The sequence below is a fragment of the Eulemur rufifrons genome, chromosome 7 (genome assembly GCF_041146395.1).
Source record: "Eulemur rufifrons isolate Redbay chromosome 7, OSU_ERuf_1, whole genome shotgun sequence".
Lineage (NCBI taxonomy): Eukaryota > Metazoa > Chordata > Mammalia > Primates > Lemuridae > Eulemur > Eulemur rufifrons.
In genome coordinates, this window is record NC_090989.1 from 22,109,421 (window position 1) to 22,127,593 (window position 18,173).

The window sequence follows — 18,173 nt, forward strand, 5'->3', positions numbered from 1 at the left end:
GAGAGTTTCTTTGAGCTGCCCCATGTGAATCTTGGTGTCTTAAGCTGAAGATACAGCCCCATCTTGTGTGCATATTGGGCTCTTGGAAATCTTGTGCAGGAGACTGTTGACTGCATTCTTTTTCTCTGACTGAACCATATTCTTTTCTTTAGAATAAAAGTTTTGCATGAGAATAGTTAGCTTTCCACATCCATAAGTTCATCATCCAAGGATTCAACCAACCATGGATTGAAAATATTTGAAAAAAGTAATAAAAATAACAATAGAACAATAAATTCATTGATTCTATGAAATGTTCAAATTTTATTTTGTTGCTGTATCTTGTGTCCCCATATAGATTTCTTAAGGTTGCTATTGTTTTTTTCACAAATGACAAGATACACTTATGTGCTTATCAACCAAATGTTAAAGAAAAAAATACAAAGACCAATCCCTATTTGACCAGAAGATTGCTATCCTGGAGATGGATGAATTTAGAGTGAGGATCTGATTCAACAGTGAGGAAATTCTGCCTTCTCTTTTAATCAGGGATTAAAAGTAATATGTTGAAAAATAAATACATACTTTTATAAAGCTTTTCGAATATGATATTATGCCAGTAAGTATACTTAGGAAATCTGGGTAAAAGAGAAATAGAGATTTAAGGGAAGGCAGGATTTATTGTGACTACTCATATCAATCACTTATGTAGAGGAGAAAGAGAAAGAAATCTGTGCCTAGATTGTGCAGGCAATCCATCATTTCTATCTATAATATCTTTCTAGTTTCTATAATCTGAACTTTTCTAAAATAATGGTTAGTTAAGAGTTAAGGAAAAAAATATTTTTAATGCCTTATATTCTCAGACTGTTACTCTTAGAAATTTAATGGTATCACTGGAGAAAAAATAAAATTAGAAAATACTCTGGTTTTATTAAATGCTTATTTATTGACCTGGGTAAATTATATGTTGTATATTATATGTCATTTTTACAAATCCCCTCATAATTTTCAGTCATTAAGCTGACTTAAAATAGCTGTCTGCATGATTAATACAATTATATTATTGATAAACAAGAGCCTAGTTCACTGTCTTTTATACTTATATATACTTTACATTATAAAACATTGCATACAATTTAAAGAAAAAAATTGGACCTAATTTTTCAATTATTTGTAAAAAAGTATTTTCCTTATTTTCTTGACTTTAAGAAATGACTACAATAGGTAGGAATACAAAATCACTGCCTGAGAGCCACTGAGGTAACAAAGTGCACTATACATTCAGACATCCACTTGCACAAATATCTCTGGCCGTTATCATCCACTGTTGATTTTAAAGTTCAAACGAAGACCAAATACACAATTGCTTTAAAATTGTACTACTAAGTGTTTTTCATTCAATTTCAATTGTTCCCGCCTCCATTACCCCAAATTTGAACCTGCCGTTAGTGGATCATTCTTCACAAATTTACAAAAGATTCAGAAAATAATGAATCATTTTACCCCAGAAGAACATTTTATAAAAAATAACTGTCTAATGTCTGTATTTTAAATTTAGAAGTTATTTCCAGACCTTTCATCCATATGAACATTTTCTATGTAGTAGGGGGCACATTTATTTAACTAAGTGCTAGGAATCAAATGGTAGGAGGACATATTGGGATTAAAGCAAGAGAAACACCACTGATTCTCTTTTAAAAGAGTGTGTCCATGATGTGCGTAGAAGTGGGCATGTTTGTGCATATGTATAGTATAATTATGTAATTAAAAGAGGACATGAATTTATAGAAAACATGGCTAACCATTTGAGCAAATGTCTCTGTTGATCTGCTTTTGAAAGATTTCACATCGTGTGTCAAAGTCAAGCAAGGCATGATAATAAGTGGAAGGCAGTCACTGGGAGGCTAGTGAACAGAAAGCCTTTAGGCAAATTGGAAAGTTTACCTGAAGATCCAATAAAAAGGAGATATAAGCACATATGAAAATATAGAAAAATATTTGAGAGATATCAAGAACACATTGATATTTGCTAGGTGAGGGAAATCAGCTAGTTGAAAATAGAATGTTGATGTTATATGGATTTCTCTCAAATTATCAACCAACCTACCTGTGAATTTATTCACATCCTCACTTGTTTTTTACTCATTTCCTCCAGGTTCAGAATAAAAGTTATCCTCCTTATGTTCAATGAAAGTCTTTCTTAAAAATGTCCTAAAACTCCAACCATATCCTATGCTCTTTAACTCAACTTTGTAATGTCTCCCATTTAATATTCAATTCCAACAACCTGAGTTAATAGGTCTCTACTTTCCGTACTTTCATTCTTGGATGAATGTCCATGTACATTATTCTTCAATTTATTATAATCAGAAGTTTACCCAGGCTATGCAAGTGATATCGTTCACCCTGATGTCTCTCATAAATTTGTAGTTGCCAAATTCAGGGATGTATTTTTGTTCACAACTTATTGGTCGCCTCTGCTTGAATTTGTAACTTTGGGAAGACCTAAAAACCTCACTGGAAGTCTTGAAATTATGCTTGATACTTTTGCCTCTGTGACACAGGTGTAACATGTTACTTTGCTTCAAATATGACCTCATTAAATGCCTTCCTCTTCATTTCCTTATTATTTAGTCTAGGCCTCAGTTATCTCTTCCTTGAACTCACTTTATCTCTTTGCCTATATCCTTCTGCCAACTTCCTTGCTCTCCAGATTTACTTGCTTCTTAATGGTAGCTCATCTTAGTACCATAGAAGAAAATCAGGTTTTTAATGGAGTATCCATAGACATCCATTATCTGCCCCTACTTGTTTTTCAGCTGAACCTCCACATAGTCCCCAAACCAACTAACACCGTCATTACTCATTCCTGCTAAAAATACTAAAAAATAGATATTTTTCACATTCTGATCTCTTTGTTTCTCATGTGTGGTTCTATCTGACTGCAGTATATTTTCTCTCTCCTATTTTAATAAATAACACTGTATCATCAGCAGATTTATCCCAAATATGAAGGAACTCTCCTCTCTTCAAGAGCTACAAGAGGTATTCTTTCTTATTATAAGATAGCCTGTGAATGTTTATAAAAACTGCACTTACTGTATGCTTATGAATCCAGCTACTCCATAAACAATAAAGTAGTTTAGTAAAGTTGATTATCTTAAGTCATTGAGATAAAACTGTAAATGCTATAAGGAAAATGATGCTGTACTAAATCTGTCAGATTTCCAAGCATAACATAATATAAAACATATAGCTAGCACTTTGCATATATCCATGGAATAAACATATTAATGCAATATATAAATTACTTTTGTAATGATAGTAAAAAATCTTCAGTTAAATTTTAGATATCTTGATAAGGTGGTAAAAAATTGTGATAAATGATCAAGGAAAGTGGGAGTATAAGATATCTAAGGGACACTCAGCTAGGTAACTGCAGAAGTACTCCTAGGTCAGGTAATGTTTAAATTGATTGTCTAAAAAGGAAAACAAAAATCCAGTGGCATTGCATTTGTCTCTTTTTTTGTGATAACAAACAAATCTAAAATCTCAGTGCTTAAAAGTTATGCTTTATTTCATTTTCATCTTATGTGTCTGCACCTAAAGATCAGCTATGCCTCTATTCCTAATGTCTTCACCATGGTGTTCAGGATGAAAAAGAAGTCCCTACTTGGGGCATGAATGTTAGTTTCATGGCAGAAGAAAAGAACAAGGAAGTATAAGAAAACGTGATATTTCTTGAAGCTTGATTTCAGCCATGGTGTGCATCATGCTTGCTTATATAACATTGGCCAGAGCAAGTCACATGATCCATTGGATGGTACTGCATAATCCTCCTATTGAGAGCACCATACTTCACATCTCAATGGTCAGCGGTGTATAACCTTCTTCAAGTGAAAAGAAGAAATATTTATGAAAAATTATAATTAGACATTATGAAATACATTAAGAAAGTTATGGAAGGAGTTAAGTGAAAAAAATCCTTAACATTCAGTATCATTGGTACAACAGAAGAATCTAGCAAGCATATCTTTAAACTAATTGTTGAAACAAAAGAGTATAAATTGGTGCAGAAAAAAAAATTTGCAAATAACAAACAATGTAAAAAAGAGCAGAGCCTCTTCCAGAGCCAAGATTTGATAAAGAAGCAACGCACGTGAACAAATATTTGACTGGAGCATTGGTCGGGACCTCAATATACTTGATGGGGAAGGAGATGAATGAAAAGGGATCAGAATAAAGGCAAAATAAGTAAAGATAAAAATTAGTAGCAATTAAATGAGAGGGCTTGGACTATAAATTAAAGGAGGAGCATGGAACATAATTCAGATTTTACAATTGAAGAAAGAAGTTATATGGATAAAAGTAGTGCTTTTATTTTATTGTTACTTTTTGTAATCTCAAACTTTTCACTGAAATATTTTCAAGAGGTTTTATAAGAGAAGTACAATAAGGGAAAGCTTTCATAGAAGCTCAAGATTTAAAAGGAGCCAGTAAGCAGGCTAAGAGTCAATAAGACTGAAGTAGAATGATTTTCCTGGCTGAAGTCAAGGCAAAATGTGACAGAGAAGCACAGGTGTCTGATAGCATTAGTCAATGCAGTCTCTCGACAAGGTCCAACTGCATCACCCAGAAGAGGAATCAATTGATGATTGATTCTGTGAACACTGCTATTTTGAAGAGAAAAGGTTCTAGAAATTTTAAGGTATGAGAGTTGGTGACCAGAAAGCAAAAATATGACTAATTAGCATAGTTTGAGCACGGGAGATCAGATTAGGATCTGTGGTTGATTCTGTTAGAGGAAAGTGGGATATGGAGGAGGAGAATTTGTTTTGGGGAGGGTCAGTCTGACATAGATAAAACAGTACATTATCTTCATGGTTGATGTGAGTGGCACAAAATAACATAATCCAGTATATATATCTCCCTATGGATACTGAAATAAATAAGTAGAGAAATACAAAACTAAATATTCCAGTTTGAATGCAAGCCATGATGGACTTGAAGACCTAAACTTTGTTAATGGGATGCACACCCATATGTGAATAATCCTTTCTTCAAAATAAATGTAATCATTAGTAAACAAACACACACAAATCATTTAGTATGGAAACAGAACAACACTATAAGTGCAATAAAGAACATATTAAAGAAGAAATTACAATAGTAGAATGGGTAGTGAAGAGTTATTATTCCTGTCAGATAATACTTCTTTTTTTAATATCATACTTGAATTAATGTTTTAGTTTAAAATATATATAATTACTTATACATCTGTATACATAATAGCATAATATATGTCCTACTTCCTATAAACATCACTTTTGAAAGAACTTTACATATATTAATTTATATTATAATTCCCATTTTTATAAGGAACTACTAAACACAAAGACTTGTTCATGAAGAAATACGATTTCATACACTACTTTAAATCCTTTTGGAAACAAAATGTGGGAGACAGGTAAGTCAATAATTAACAAACTAAATAGTCACTGTATGTTATCTCTGTTTACTGTGTATAATAGAGAAGGAGATAAGAGATGCACATAGATATAGATATGAATGGACAGCTCCATATTTAAACCTAATCCTTCAAGCACTGAAATTGGAGTTCAATCCTCCAATGTCTATGGCACCCTTAATAAATGGAAGACACCACTGTCTTAAAAAGGATGCTGAAAAAAATTTAGATCTCTAAGGATCTGGTTTCCCTATGGCCTAAATCTAGATTGCTCATGGCAGAATATTTAAGGAAGGGGGCCAATCAATCACAAAAGGCTCCAATGCCATGAAAAGCAGTTGTTTTGATTTCATTTTGAAGGTAATGAGAACCATTGAAGAATGATCATGGTTGAAAGGTTTGGTGTTGAAAATGGTGGAATTGTTAAATTAAGAGTAGAGAAACCAAGTTGTGGCAATTTAAGAAAAAAAATAGAAAGTATAGCACTCTTATGGAAAACATGAAGATAGAGGAAATAGACTGTTTAACATATGTTAAAAAATACAATGGACACGTCTTGATAGCACCTTAGCTTACCAGGAGACATCTAGGATAACTTTAATATCTCTTTTAGCTTCATAGAATGTCATGTTAACACAGGCAGAAAATAGAGTAGGAGATGCAAGTTTGGAGAAAGAGAGGTCATCATGATTCCATAAACTTAGTTATAATGTCCATTAATACTTGAAAAAGTAATCTTGTTAATTCAATTGTTAAATTTGAGAAAAATGCAAATAAGGTTCAATAATTTGCACAACAAGTAATTAATGTAGTTTAAAAGTAAAATTTAGTGTGATACTTTATTATGCTTATTGGACATTCAACATCTAGAAATCCGGTAAAAAGGCAATTACTCTCATATAGACTCTTTAAAAAGTGTGGTGAATATGACAGTGTAAAATAAGTCATGGATCCTGCCTCGAGGCATAATACGGTGTAACAGATGCCACCACAGAAGTGGAGAGATTTCTTCCAGGCATAGAAGAGGTTAATTAGGGAACACTTGGATTTTGAGTTTCCACGGTTGCTCTTTTAAGAAACATATTGCTAAAATGAAACATAAAATGAAACATAACATATGTGCAAATTATTGACTGCTTACCATTAACAATAACAATGATATCACGAAAGTCAATTTCTCCCCGGGCTTCCACTCTTCCTTCACACCTGTATATACCTTCATCACTCTTATTGATGTTGAGAATCTGCAGATTATTGTTTGCTAACATAGCGAACCGATCTAGAAAGTAAGCAAAGGGGAGAAAATGATATCAGTAACTGAAGGCTGAGTCCAGTGTACTCTAAATTGGTAAGAGTTAAAATATGGCACTGTCTGACACTATCAAACTTTTCATCAACAAACAAATTCAAATTTGAAAGTAAAATGTAATTTCATGACTTCAATGTTTCACTCCACACTGCTTTGTTATACCTTTTTTTTTTTTTTTTCCTAAAATGCATTCGAGACTTTATATCCACATGAAATGGTTGGGATATTATTTTCCCCTTGGTGCTTTGAATGCAGAAATGATACATAAAATAACAATGCAGAGAGATTAGATATTGCAGACATGAAAACTTTTGACTGCAAATATGTAGCAACTTGGGTTAGAAAAGGATAAGAAAATTCATTGAACATTCTACCCCATACAATAATTAAACTAATAATTTTGCATACCCCGAGGAGGCAGCTAAATGATTCAATAATATTCAAGTCACATAAAGGATATGAAAATGGTTATATCTCAAATTTACTTAAGGGATTTTTTTGGCTAATGAGATAATCTGTTTTAGGAATGAATAGTTCAGATTTCATTAATTTTATTTAAATATTCCATTTGTGTGTGTATGCACTTGCATACATACAAAAATAAGCCAGTATAGAATGTGCATTAAATGATTTCTTAAAGCAGCATTGAATCTGGACAATATTTTCCATGTTTGGCCTCAGTTTATAACCATCACGATTTTGTTGCAGTGTTAAAACTGTTTCTCTTATCACTTAAGGAAGGCTTTCACATCTAGTCCTATTTTGAAACATATTGTATAGGCAAAATCTTAAATTTCATTGATTAACACACCAATTGATCTCATTGACCATCATCCCCATTTGCTAGATACTGTAAGATCCATTGATGAATAAGCCTCTATCTCCTTTGGATCTTTTGGTCAAGTATTAATATAAATGCCATTATTTTAAGGTATGTAACCGCTAAGTTATCTACAGTCTGTAGGTTACTCTGTGGACCTATTCCAATGTTTACTGCTTTTCCCCTATGTGCTGGCTTGATGGGGAGGTTAGGGCTATCACTGAAGTCACATGTGAAAAAAGTAGAGCCTCTGTCAGCCTGGATTATTGAATGGTTATGCGGGGTAGAATCCTATTTTACCCTTGCTGCCAATTGAGATTTCCATGAGAAACTATGGTAGGAAGCCACTTGGATTTGGGAGTTAATTTGCCATGGTAATTCATTAATGGGAGGGGAGAAGTTTGGGCTAGACACAACAAATAGAGGAGTTATCAGGCTCTAGACAGACATTAAAACAGGCAAGCAAGTGGTTACTTGTTATCTAAGAGATGACTAAAAAAAGTGAAAGTGTGTAGATTCAGAGCCTCCCTCAGACAAAAAATACTTATTAGAAAGCTACAGCCACATGGTTTTCAGCCCAGGAGGTAAAAATTCCCCATGTTTATTTCTTCTTTTGCTTGACCCTAAGAAGAGAGATAAAAAAAAAGTTTATGCAGATCCTTTCCTGGTAAAGTAATAAACAAACATGAAATTTCCTCACCAAAGGAAAGAATGAGGATTAAAAAGAAAAAAATCTGCAACAAACTTTAAAGTATAACTCACAAATAGTTCGGGAATAACCCAGAACTCCTGGAAATTCATATGTTTGAAAGTCAATTAAAATATCCTGTTTTAAAGTGCATGGCAGAAAATTAGAATGAGAAGCAATTATAAATAAAAAAGTTCAAAATTAGGAGAGACACACTCAACCATACTTAAATCATTATAATATTGCATTTTCTAACTTGTTAAAATACATATCATCTTTTAACTATAATACCTGTTAGTGTTTACATCTCATTTGAATTAGGAAAAATAGTACAGGGAAGCATTTTAATCAGGCAGGTAATGCTTGATATAAAAGAGAAAGAATTATAATTACATAATACATGTTTTGATGGGAATAAATTGGCATTTTTTCTAACTGAAAAATTTTATTTTCAAATGGTCATTTTAATGCATTATCTCTACTGTGAGAGAACTGTTAGTATATTAGGAAAGCAGTAACTACTTGCTAAATCTAAATGCATGTCATTATGTATGTTTATGTATACAAAAATTTCTTTCCACACAGAAAACCATCTACGTGAAAATTACATGTCAAATACCAAATGTGTGTGTAAAGCCCATGGACTATTGCTAGCAAACTATAAAAAAGATGACATCATTAATATGCGTTTCCAGAAAACATTTGAAGAAAGCACTGCTTTAGTCAGTCACACATAATTGTGGAGATTACTATTTTTTTAGTATCACAGATTATATTTTTCTCAGTTATATAGAAATCCAATTTTCATTATCAAAGTAAGAAAAAATAAATGAAATCTAATAATACCCAATAAGGTGTCTGCTTTATACTTCTTTAACCTAGTTATTTCTAAGTCCTTCTTTTTCCTCATTCTACACTCACTCAATGATTTGTCTCATCTACCCTTATAACTTCAATTACTATCTATATCTTAATGACTCAAAGTTTTTTTTCAGACCAAATCATTCCTGTGAGTTCCATAGCTGTTTAACAGTCTACCAGATGTGCCTACTTGGAAGGGTTGCAATTACCTCAATACCAGCATGTCTAAAATTTAGCTCACTACCTCCACCTGAAATTTCTCATCTGGCATTCTCCAATTCTGTCTTAACATGCCTTTACATGGAACTAGTTGCCTAAGGAAAATTACGTAAGTTATAGAACTCCGTATGCAAGGCAAATTCCATGAATCATCCTCAATACCTAAATGCCCTAGTCTGCAGACCCAATCAAACCCCATGTCTTATCACTCCTCCGTTTATCATTACTTAATCTAAACCTTCTCCCTCAGCAATTATTTCATTAGCATTTGGACTATTCTCAGTGTCTAAAGTTTTGCCTTGCCTCCCATCCAATTCATTCTCTTTACTAACTTACTAATGTCATACTCAAATACATATTAGATAATGCCACTGACTTGATTAAAACCCTTCAGTGATGTCACCTTTTGAATAAATTCCAAACTCCTTAGCAGATGTCAAGGTCTTGTTATTTGGCTTGGCCTTCTTCTCCAGCTTCCTTTCTTATTAGTCCTTTACTAAAAAGTCCTAGTTACATTTATCCACTAGAATAAGTCTTCAAGTTGTACTTACTCATATATTTTAGTTATAATAAACATATTCCAGTTTCTGGAATGTGCTTTCCAGACTGTCCTTCATCTCTGGGCTATTGCACATGGTGTTCTCTCTTCCTGAAAATCTCCACCACCTTTTGCTGGGCTAATCTTTGTTTATATATAAAGGTAACTTTTTCCACCTGACAGGCATCTTTGACACTCACTCTTGACCAAATAGTTTAGGTGTTCTTTTTTTATCATTTTCTATTATTGTACTTTCCTTATCATAGACTCAACATATTTTGTTTTACTGATTTATCTATTAGGGATCTTTCCCTCTAGACCATCAGTAATTTGAAGGTAATATAATACACTTGTTTATCTTGTTAACCATGAATAACCAACATCTGGCATACTAGGTGTTTAATAACTGTTGAACGAGTCTTTTATGTTAGTAATATATTATATTAAAATTCTGCTGAACAAGATGATTTCATCCATAGTTTTTCTTTAATGTTTGCATACAATTATATATTTTTGTTTTGTTTTTGTTTTTTATTTTTAATTATTCTGGGTATATAATAGTTGTACTTCTTTATAGAGTACATGTGATGCACATCAACTAGGTGTTGACCAAAGCAGTAATGGAGTTTAATTAGCAAACAGAATATCCCTCCATCAACATGACATTAAAAGTCCAGATATTCAATTTTTATAATATAATGTGAGTTTTACTCCCTAAATGCTTGGATCCTCTAGCATATGGATCTTTCAATGAGCAACATGGAAAACCTCCACTTACATTCTGTAGGAATTTTAATTCTGAAAACCTGCCCCATAGCTGTGATCAAAAGCATAACTAATAAGTTGAACATTTCCAAGCCTTTATTGCTTCATCTGGAACATCTAAACTTTACTTTCACACCACATTAAGGCAATAAGAATTTACCAGAATCCATGATATTATTCTAATTGCCTAAACACATTCCTTTGATAGTTATAAACCTAATCTTATTCCTTTATCTTTAATAAAGGAACCATATAAAGTATAATCAGATGAAGAATATTACTTCTTGGAAATCCATCATAAGTACACACATTGATTGGAAATGAACTATGGGCAAGTTCCTCCAATATTACAAGGTCAGAAAAGTGTTCCTTCCTCACAATTCACTTGAATACTTTAAATCCTACAGTAAAAAATAATTACTATTTTTTTCTTTCTTTTTTTGCCTGCCATGCAACTCATTGTTATATTTCATGTTAAACTATAGTCACTTTCCACACATTGGATTTTCTGGTCCTAGATATAACATAAGTGCATACAGTTTTGGTAAAACTGATTCCAAAATTTAAGAACTCAATAACAAGAAATGAGAATGATAAATTTAATTTATTGAGAATCTGAAATATAGCCAAATATTTTATTTATTCACTTAAAAAATAAAGTACAGCTGGGCCTCTGTATCCTTGTGTTCCCCATTCTTGGATTGAAGCAACTGCTGATGAAAAATATACATTTTTCAAATTGCATCTGCATTGAACTTGTACCAAGTTTTTCCTTATAATTATTCCCTAAACAATACAGTATAACAACTATTTACATAGCATTTACATTGTATTTTGAGTAATTTAGATATGATTTAAAGTATACTGGAGTATCTGCATAAGTTATATACAAATACTACGTTATTTTATATCAGGATCTTGTACATGTGTAGATTTTGGTATTTGTGGGATAGCCCAGAACCCGTCCACTGTGGGCACTGAGGGAATATTATATGACTCATGTCTTGTTTACAACTCAAAATCAGTGTTTTAAAATGTATGTAATATTCTATTGTTTACAGATGAACAGTGATTTAGGCACAGAACCATTAGAAAGCTTGTTCAAAGCTTCAAGGTCAACGAACACTTGGCCAAAATGGAATGTCAGGTTTACATCATTCCCCCCTGGGATCCTGGGAAAACATGTACAAGCTGTAGTATAGAAGCATCACTCCTCTATCACCGCCACAACTTGACCATCAATCTTTGCTTTGAGGCTTTTTTTCTACCCATTTCAAAACCTTCTTGTAATTAAGGCTTACAATAAACCAGATGTACACTTGAAGCTTAAGATTTGACAATCTAAAAATGTTTAGACACTGTCATTTTACTGCTGTAAAATAAGTGCTCTTTCTTTATTATTAAGAGGAAAAGAGCTGGAAATGTATCACACAATTTACTCATGTGACTTGTTAATAAAATCTAAAGAGTAATGCTAAAATAAAGCAAGAGGAAATAAAGTACTGCTTCTCATTAACTTATTATAATAGAAACAGTTTTAGTCCATAACTGACAAGCAATGAATATGCCAAGCTCAGAAATATGCTCTCAACATTTAAAAAATGACTATTGAACATGATTATGATACATTATTCCTACATATTCAAAAATAGATGCTGTCTTCTTTCTCTCCTTTATACTGTAGAAGTTCCATGCCTTGGAAACACAAAACAGAATCATCCAAGATGGAAAGTATTTTAACGATTCAATTATTTTCTACCTCTCCGCAATGCAGGTGCATTGAAAAATATCCTATATTGAAAATGCTCCCTATGCACAATGGTAAAGGAGCATAATGTAAGCAAATTCTGCTTTCAATTTCAGATGTCATATTATTCTGAAATTTTAGCTCAGTCTAAATCTAAATCATGGAGACAATTTGAGTGAATGCACTTTCTCTGTCTATTATCTATATGCACTTTCCCATAATATCTGGAACATGTAGATGTCTTTGAAAGAACAGCCCCAGAATAATAAACAGTACTCCTACAGATATTGTTTTAGGTTTACATATAGGGAGCACATGGGATCATGTATGGATTACAAATACAGAATCTGAGTGCCAAAGGATGTACTCCTTCATTTACTTAGTACTGTTTATAAGCATTAATCTTTCTTTGAAACTAGAGCAAGGGTCAGAAAACTTTTTCTGTCAATCTCCAGATATTAACTACTGTAGATTTTGCAGGCCAAACCATCTGTGCTACAGCTGTTCAACTCTGCCCCCAAAGCCACCATAATCAGTATGTAACAATTGAGCATGGCTGTATTCTGATCACAACTTAACAAAAAAATGGCAGCGGGGCTGAATTTGGCCTGCGGTCCCTAGCATTTTAGTTTGCCAAACCCTAGTCTAGAGCTCTAAGGCTCTCAAAATAGTTGTTTGACATTTAAGGTCATAAATTCCAATTTCTATAGTCAGCCACATAGATTCAGTATTTTTTTAAAATTTTCAATATTATTAGAACATATAACTTAGGGAGTTACCAAAATACTAACTGTCGGAAATAGTAGTGACTTCCTCATTATGATACAACCAGCTGACAGCAGGAGCAGGTGAGCTGCTAACTCGGCAAACAACTTCTGCATCCTCTCCTTGTTTGAATTCTTGTGGAGATACCACTTCTCTGAAAGTGAGTTTTTCTGTATCAGGAAAGTAAAACAAATCATAATAGGTATTATTTCTTATTTCTCCCATAATATGTTCTAGATTCTATGTTCTAGATTCTATATTCTATTGGTGTTATAATAAAATAATTAGGCAAGCCCAGATACTTTAAAACTTTAGAATCTAATTTCTCTACCCAATAACTTCCCATCTCACTGAGAACAAAACCCAAAGATTTTACAATGTCATACCAGATCCTATATAAAATGTAGTCTACCCTACAACTCTGATCCCAATTTCTCCCTCTCTTTTTAGTCACTGAGATCTGGGCAAATTGTCTTCTTAGAAGTTGCTTGAACACTTCCATTTTTTTCTCACCATGGGCATTTACGCTTCTTTAGATTCATTCAGATTTTTTCTGCCCAACGTCCCTTATATAAAATAGCAATATCCCTTTCCATTTCAACATTCTCTATCTGTCTAGTCCCATTTAATTTCTTTTCCATAAAATTCCGTGGCATGTACATCTAGCATCTATGTATTTTTTAGCTTATTTATTGTTTGTCTCCATCTGGGGCTTGGAATAGTATTGGGTATACATTTAATAAATGTGTTGAATGACTGAATGAATGAACATGGATATTTATGCTCGAGGAGAAATTTTCACAAAAGTAATTTATTGTCCTTGCAAAAAATATTTTTTATTTCACAAATAAAATATCAGGGAATCCCCCTTTGTATCATTTAAAATAATAAAATAACTTTCTAAATACTGTGTCTATGAAATGACCATTTCAATTTAATTGTTTGCTATTGTGAAATATATACTTCAGGGAGTAACATAAATTAGAAAAATATTCTTTGAGAAGTTTAGAATCTAATAGGAAAAAAAGGCTAAATCAACAAAACAAAACAAAAGCAACATTATGGCAAGAAATTGCCCTGGTCATCAAACAGGAAGTCCTACTGTGGGAATGTTGTTACTTTGTTTTTCATATTCTATTTCTAGATTAATATTTTAAAAGCTATAGGCATGAGCCAGCTTATGCGCTTGTATCTAAAAATATGTATAATTTTTCACTGGTAGAAATGCTAACTACCACATATTAATTTAAGACATTCTTCTAAGCACTCCAGTATTATTTAAAGCAGTTCTCAAAACAAATCTGTGTATTATGAAGGTATAATTATTATATTCATTTTACCGATGAGGAACCTGAAGACAGAGGTGTAAGGTGATTTGTTCAAGGTCACCAAAGCAATTGAGGGACTGGTTTCAAACCCAAGGAGTTAACAGTTTTCAAAAACAGTATTCCTAAAAGCTAAATCATTCCTAAATGTGAGAAAGAAAAAGGGACATAGAAATTCATACATCTCAAGTCATAAAATGAAGTGTAATTGTGGAACACCTTGTTAATAACAATGCCTAATGGTAGAAAATCCTGGCTAGAAACCATTCTCTACTAGTTTTCAGCTTTCTGTCTGTTTTCTCCTATTCACTGACCCTTCCCCAGATTCTGATTCTAGAATGGTCAGCGCTGTGAAATATGAGATTTCATTTCTTCTAATCAAGACCAATTATTTTAGAGCCAAAAATTACCCCTGATATATTTCATACTACTAAATAAACCACTATTCTCTGTTGAACCAATGAAATTTAATAGTTTGAGAAAATGGAAACATTTTCATTTATAGTATTTAACTAACAGAATTGGTTCCATATATATGTGTAGCCACCTACTACCTATTATCTATTCTAAGATACAATCTAGGAAAACATAAATAAGCTAATATTTGTTGAAAGTCTTAGAACATTGCATAACACATAGTTCTTAATGAGTGTTAGTTTTACAGTATTCAGGTAGTGGATACACTAAAAGCCCAGACTTCATCACTACAAAATTCATTCATGTAACAAAAAAAAAAAAAAAAACACTTGTATATTCTAAATCCATTAAAATTAAAAAAAAAAATTAAATACATTTTATTTTGTTTGAATTCTTTCTAAACAGCTACAATTTGAATCAACTGAAACTTATAAATATATGACTTACGGTAAATTTCCAAAACTACTGTAGCTTCTTGTGTCTGTCCTTTGGCATCTGTTGCTTGACAACGATATATCCCTGCATCTTCTATATTTGCGTTGTAAATGGTTAATCGTGACCTAACGCCTTCCTTTTGCACCACTACCCTCTGGGTTGAAATTATCTTCTCTCCTTGAGGATTATACCAGTCTATACTCTCAGGTTCACCAATTGCTGCAAAGAGTCGTGGAAAAGAAAGGTTTGAAAATACATTTTGAATTCTTGTTTTGGCACTGATGTTTACTATTATGTAACAATTTTAGCGATTGAGAAACAAATGCAAATAAAAGACTAGAAATCTGAAAATCTTACAAAATTGAAAGTAAACACAAATGTTAGCACAAATGTTCCTTTTTGTTTATCCAACATTGAGGATTCAATCTTGTTTGAGTAAGCAAAATCCAAAAGTTCCATAGGAAATTTCCTGTATGATATTTAAGCTGTGACAGTTGAAATCAATAGATTATTACTACATTTAAGTACTGAAACTGCCTTAATGAGCTAGACATAAATCTCACTTGATAGATAATAAATGAACAGAAATATGATTACTAAAATTATTTCACCTGCTCAAGTATCTCTGCTAGGGTCAGAAGACAACACTTTTATCCCTAATAATGTAGAGCTAACAAAAATGTAAATCTTTTACAAAACAAACTTTGGCCTTTGATAATACTAAATTTTGAATTAATTTCCCAAGTTACTAAATTGTATAGATAAGGTCAATGACCATTTTTAAAATGAAGTCCTAATCTCTTTTCCCAACTGAAATGAGTAGTTTCATAATTTTAATCTAAAACTTTTAACTATTTAATCATATGATAATTAGAATGCATTGAAATGATACTTACCCTGCTAGGTAATTACAACCAAATCATTACAGGGTAAACATTTATTTAAGATTTCCAATTCAGAATCTAGGTTATTATCCTCTTGTTAAAAGCTGAAGCATCCTGTGTTTGCTTTTAGTCACCAAAAGGATGTATTTTACCTAATTACTTGAGAGATCATTTGTGGAAGCAGCGTACACTATTAACTCAAAAGTATCAGAGGAAAATGTGTAAAGTTAACTAACATCTGCAGGACCTCTTTGAAGAAAATTATTCCTTCTCATTCTTTTCTAAGAAATGGTTTTAGAAACAGATTATCCTACTTTCTATAACAAATTAGACATGCTTGAGCAAAAGTATAAAACAAAGTTTAGTGATTCTTAAATGGCTCTTAGTAATGTTATCTTCAGTTTTTCTCAACAAATCATAAAACCATGGTGAGTACAGGATAATGCATTTGAGGTGGGGGATTTGTTTTAATTCTTGCCTCCACAGAGAAGTAACACAAGAATAATTTAAATGAGCATCACTTTAAATTTGAACAATACAAAAAATCTCATTTTATGCAGTAAATTAAATAGGATATTCTGAGAAATAGTTTAGATATTTTCATTCTTAATAATATGATAGAAAATTCCATTATTATGGAAAGTTTAATCTGGATTTTCATGAAGCAGTCATAACTCTGTTTTTCCTGGCATATCTAGCAAATAATAATGTCCATCAAAACTTTCCATATTGGTAAGACTGGACTATTGTACAAAATATTTACAAATTCCATTAAACTTTTCATTTTTCCAATGTTGTTATAAAAATGTATTTACTACGCATGGCACACTTTTTTGTTAGTTCTCTGAGGGTATAACTATCTTCTAGTTTAAATCTAAAACAAATTTATCTTATTTAATTTCAGATGTCTAAGTTTTTAAGGCACTAGAAATTTAGAGTCATATCTGTACAGTCACCATTGTGTTAATAATAGAAAAAACACATACTAGTACTTGGATTTGCCTAGTTTTCCCACATCTTTTTCTTTAGAATCTTGTTTTTCTATTATATTTAATATAAATAAGACCATATTCATTACTATAGTACAATTCTTGGTGATACATCTTTATATAAAAGAAAAGAAGGTTTACATAGATTGTCTTATTAAGAGCAAAACTCGGTACCACTGAATGATGTTAATTCACATTTATAAACTGCATCTTACTTGACCTATGTAATACATAAAAGCAATTGCATTATGTGATAAATTTCTTACTGATATGAATAAATAAAAATAATACAATTTCATTTTATTTTAAAAATTCATTTTAACTATTTTATTATCCTGATATTATATCATGCAATTCAATGTATGTATATGTGTGTGTATGCATCCACGTAGAGAAAATATGGACGAGATTTAGAAACAGTGACCTATACTCTTTTGCCAAAGCCCTTCTGACATAATACATGATTTCAGATAGATGTCAATCTGTCTTCTACTCCCTGATTTTCCATTTGTCAACATAAAAAACAATGTACTAACAGACCTATCAATTCTGATCTTTGGAAGGCAAATGTGTGATGAAATCATGGGCTCTATTAATGGTTAATAAGATGAGATATTTTGGTATTTTCTACACATACACTTTGAATATGATTAGTACGTATGTTATTATAACTACTTTTTTTATTAAGAGATGGGTACTGACCATAATGCCCAGGCTTGAGTGCAGTGGCTATTCACAGGTGAGATTATAGCACACTGGAGCCTCAAACTCTTGGGCTCAAGTGATTCTCCTGCCTCAACAGCCTGAGTATCTGGAACTACGAGTGTACACCACTGTTTCTAATGGTAATAATTTTAATAATAATTTAAATAAGCCATGCCATTCTCAAGACAACTTTTATGATGAATTTTAAGTCACTGGTGCCTATTTTGATCTAGTTTTGAATTGATTTAGTATAATCA

The 18,173-nt window shown here is 32.2% G+C and overlaps 1 protein-coding gene across 1 annotated transcript in view; it reads right to left on the reverse strand.

Annotated features, from left to right (window-relative positions):
* NCAM2 (neural cell adhesion molecule 2) overlaps positions 1-18,173 on the reverse strand; it is a 325,026-nt gene that overhangs the window by 236,256 nt on the left and 70,597 nt on the right. Inside the window, 3 exon segments of the mRNA XM_069472428.1 lie at positions 6,591-6,728; positions 13,188-13,331; positions 15,351-15,557. Coding sequence (XP_069328529.1) covers positions 6,591-6,728; positions 13,188-13,331; positions 15,351-15,557 — 489 coding nt within the window.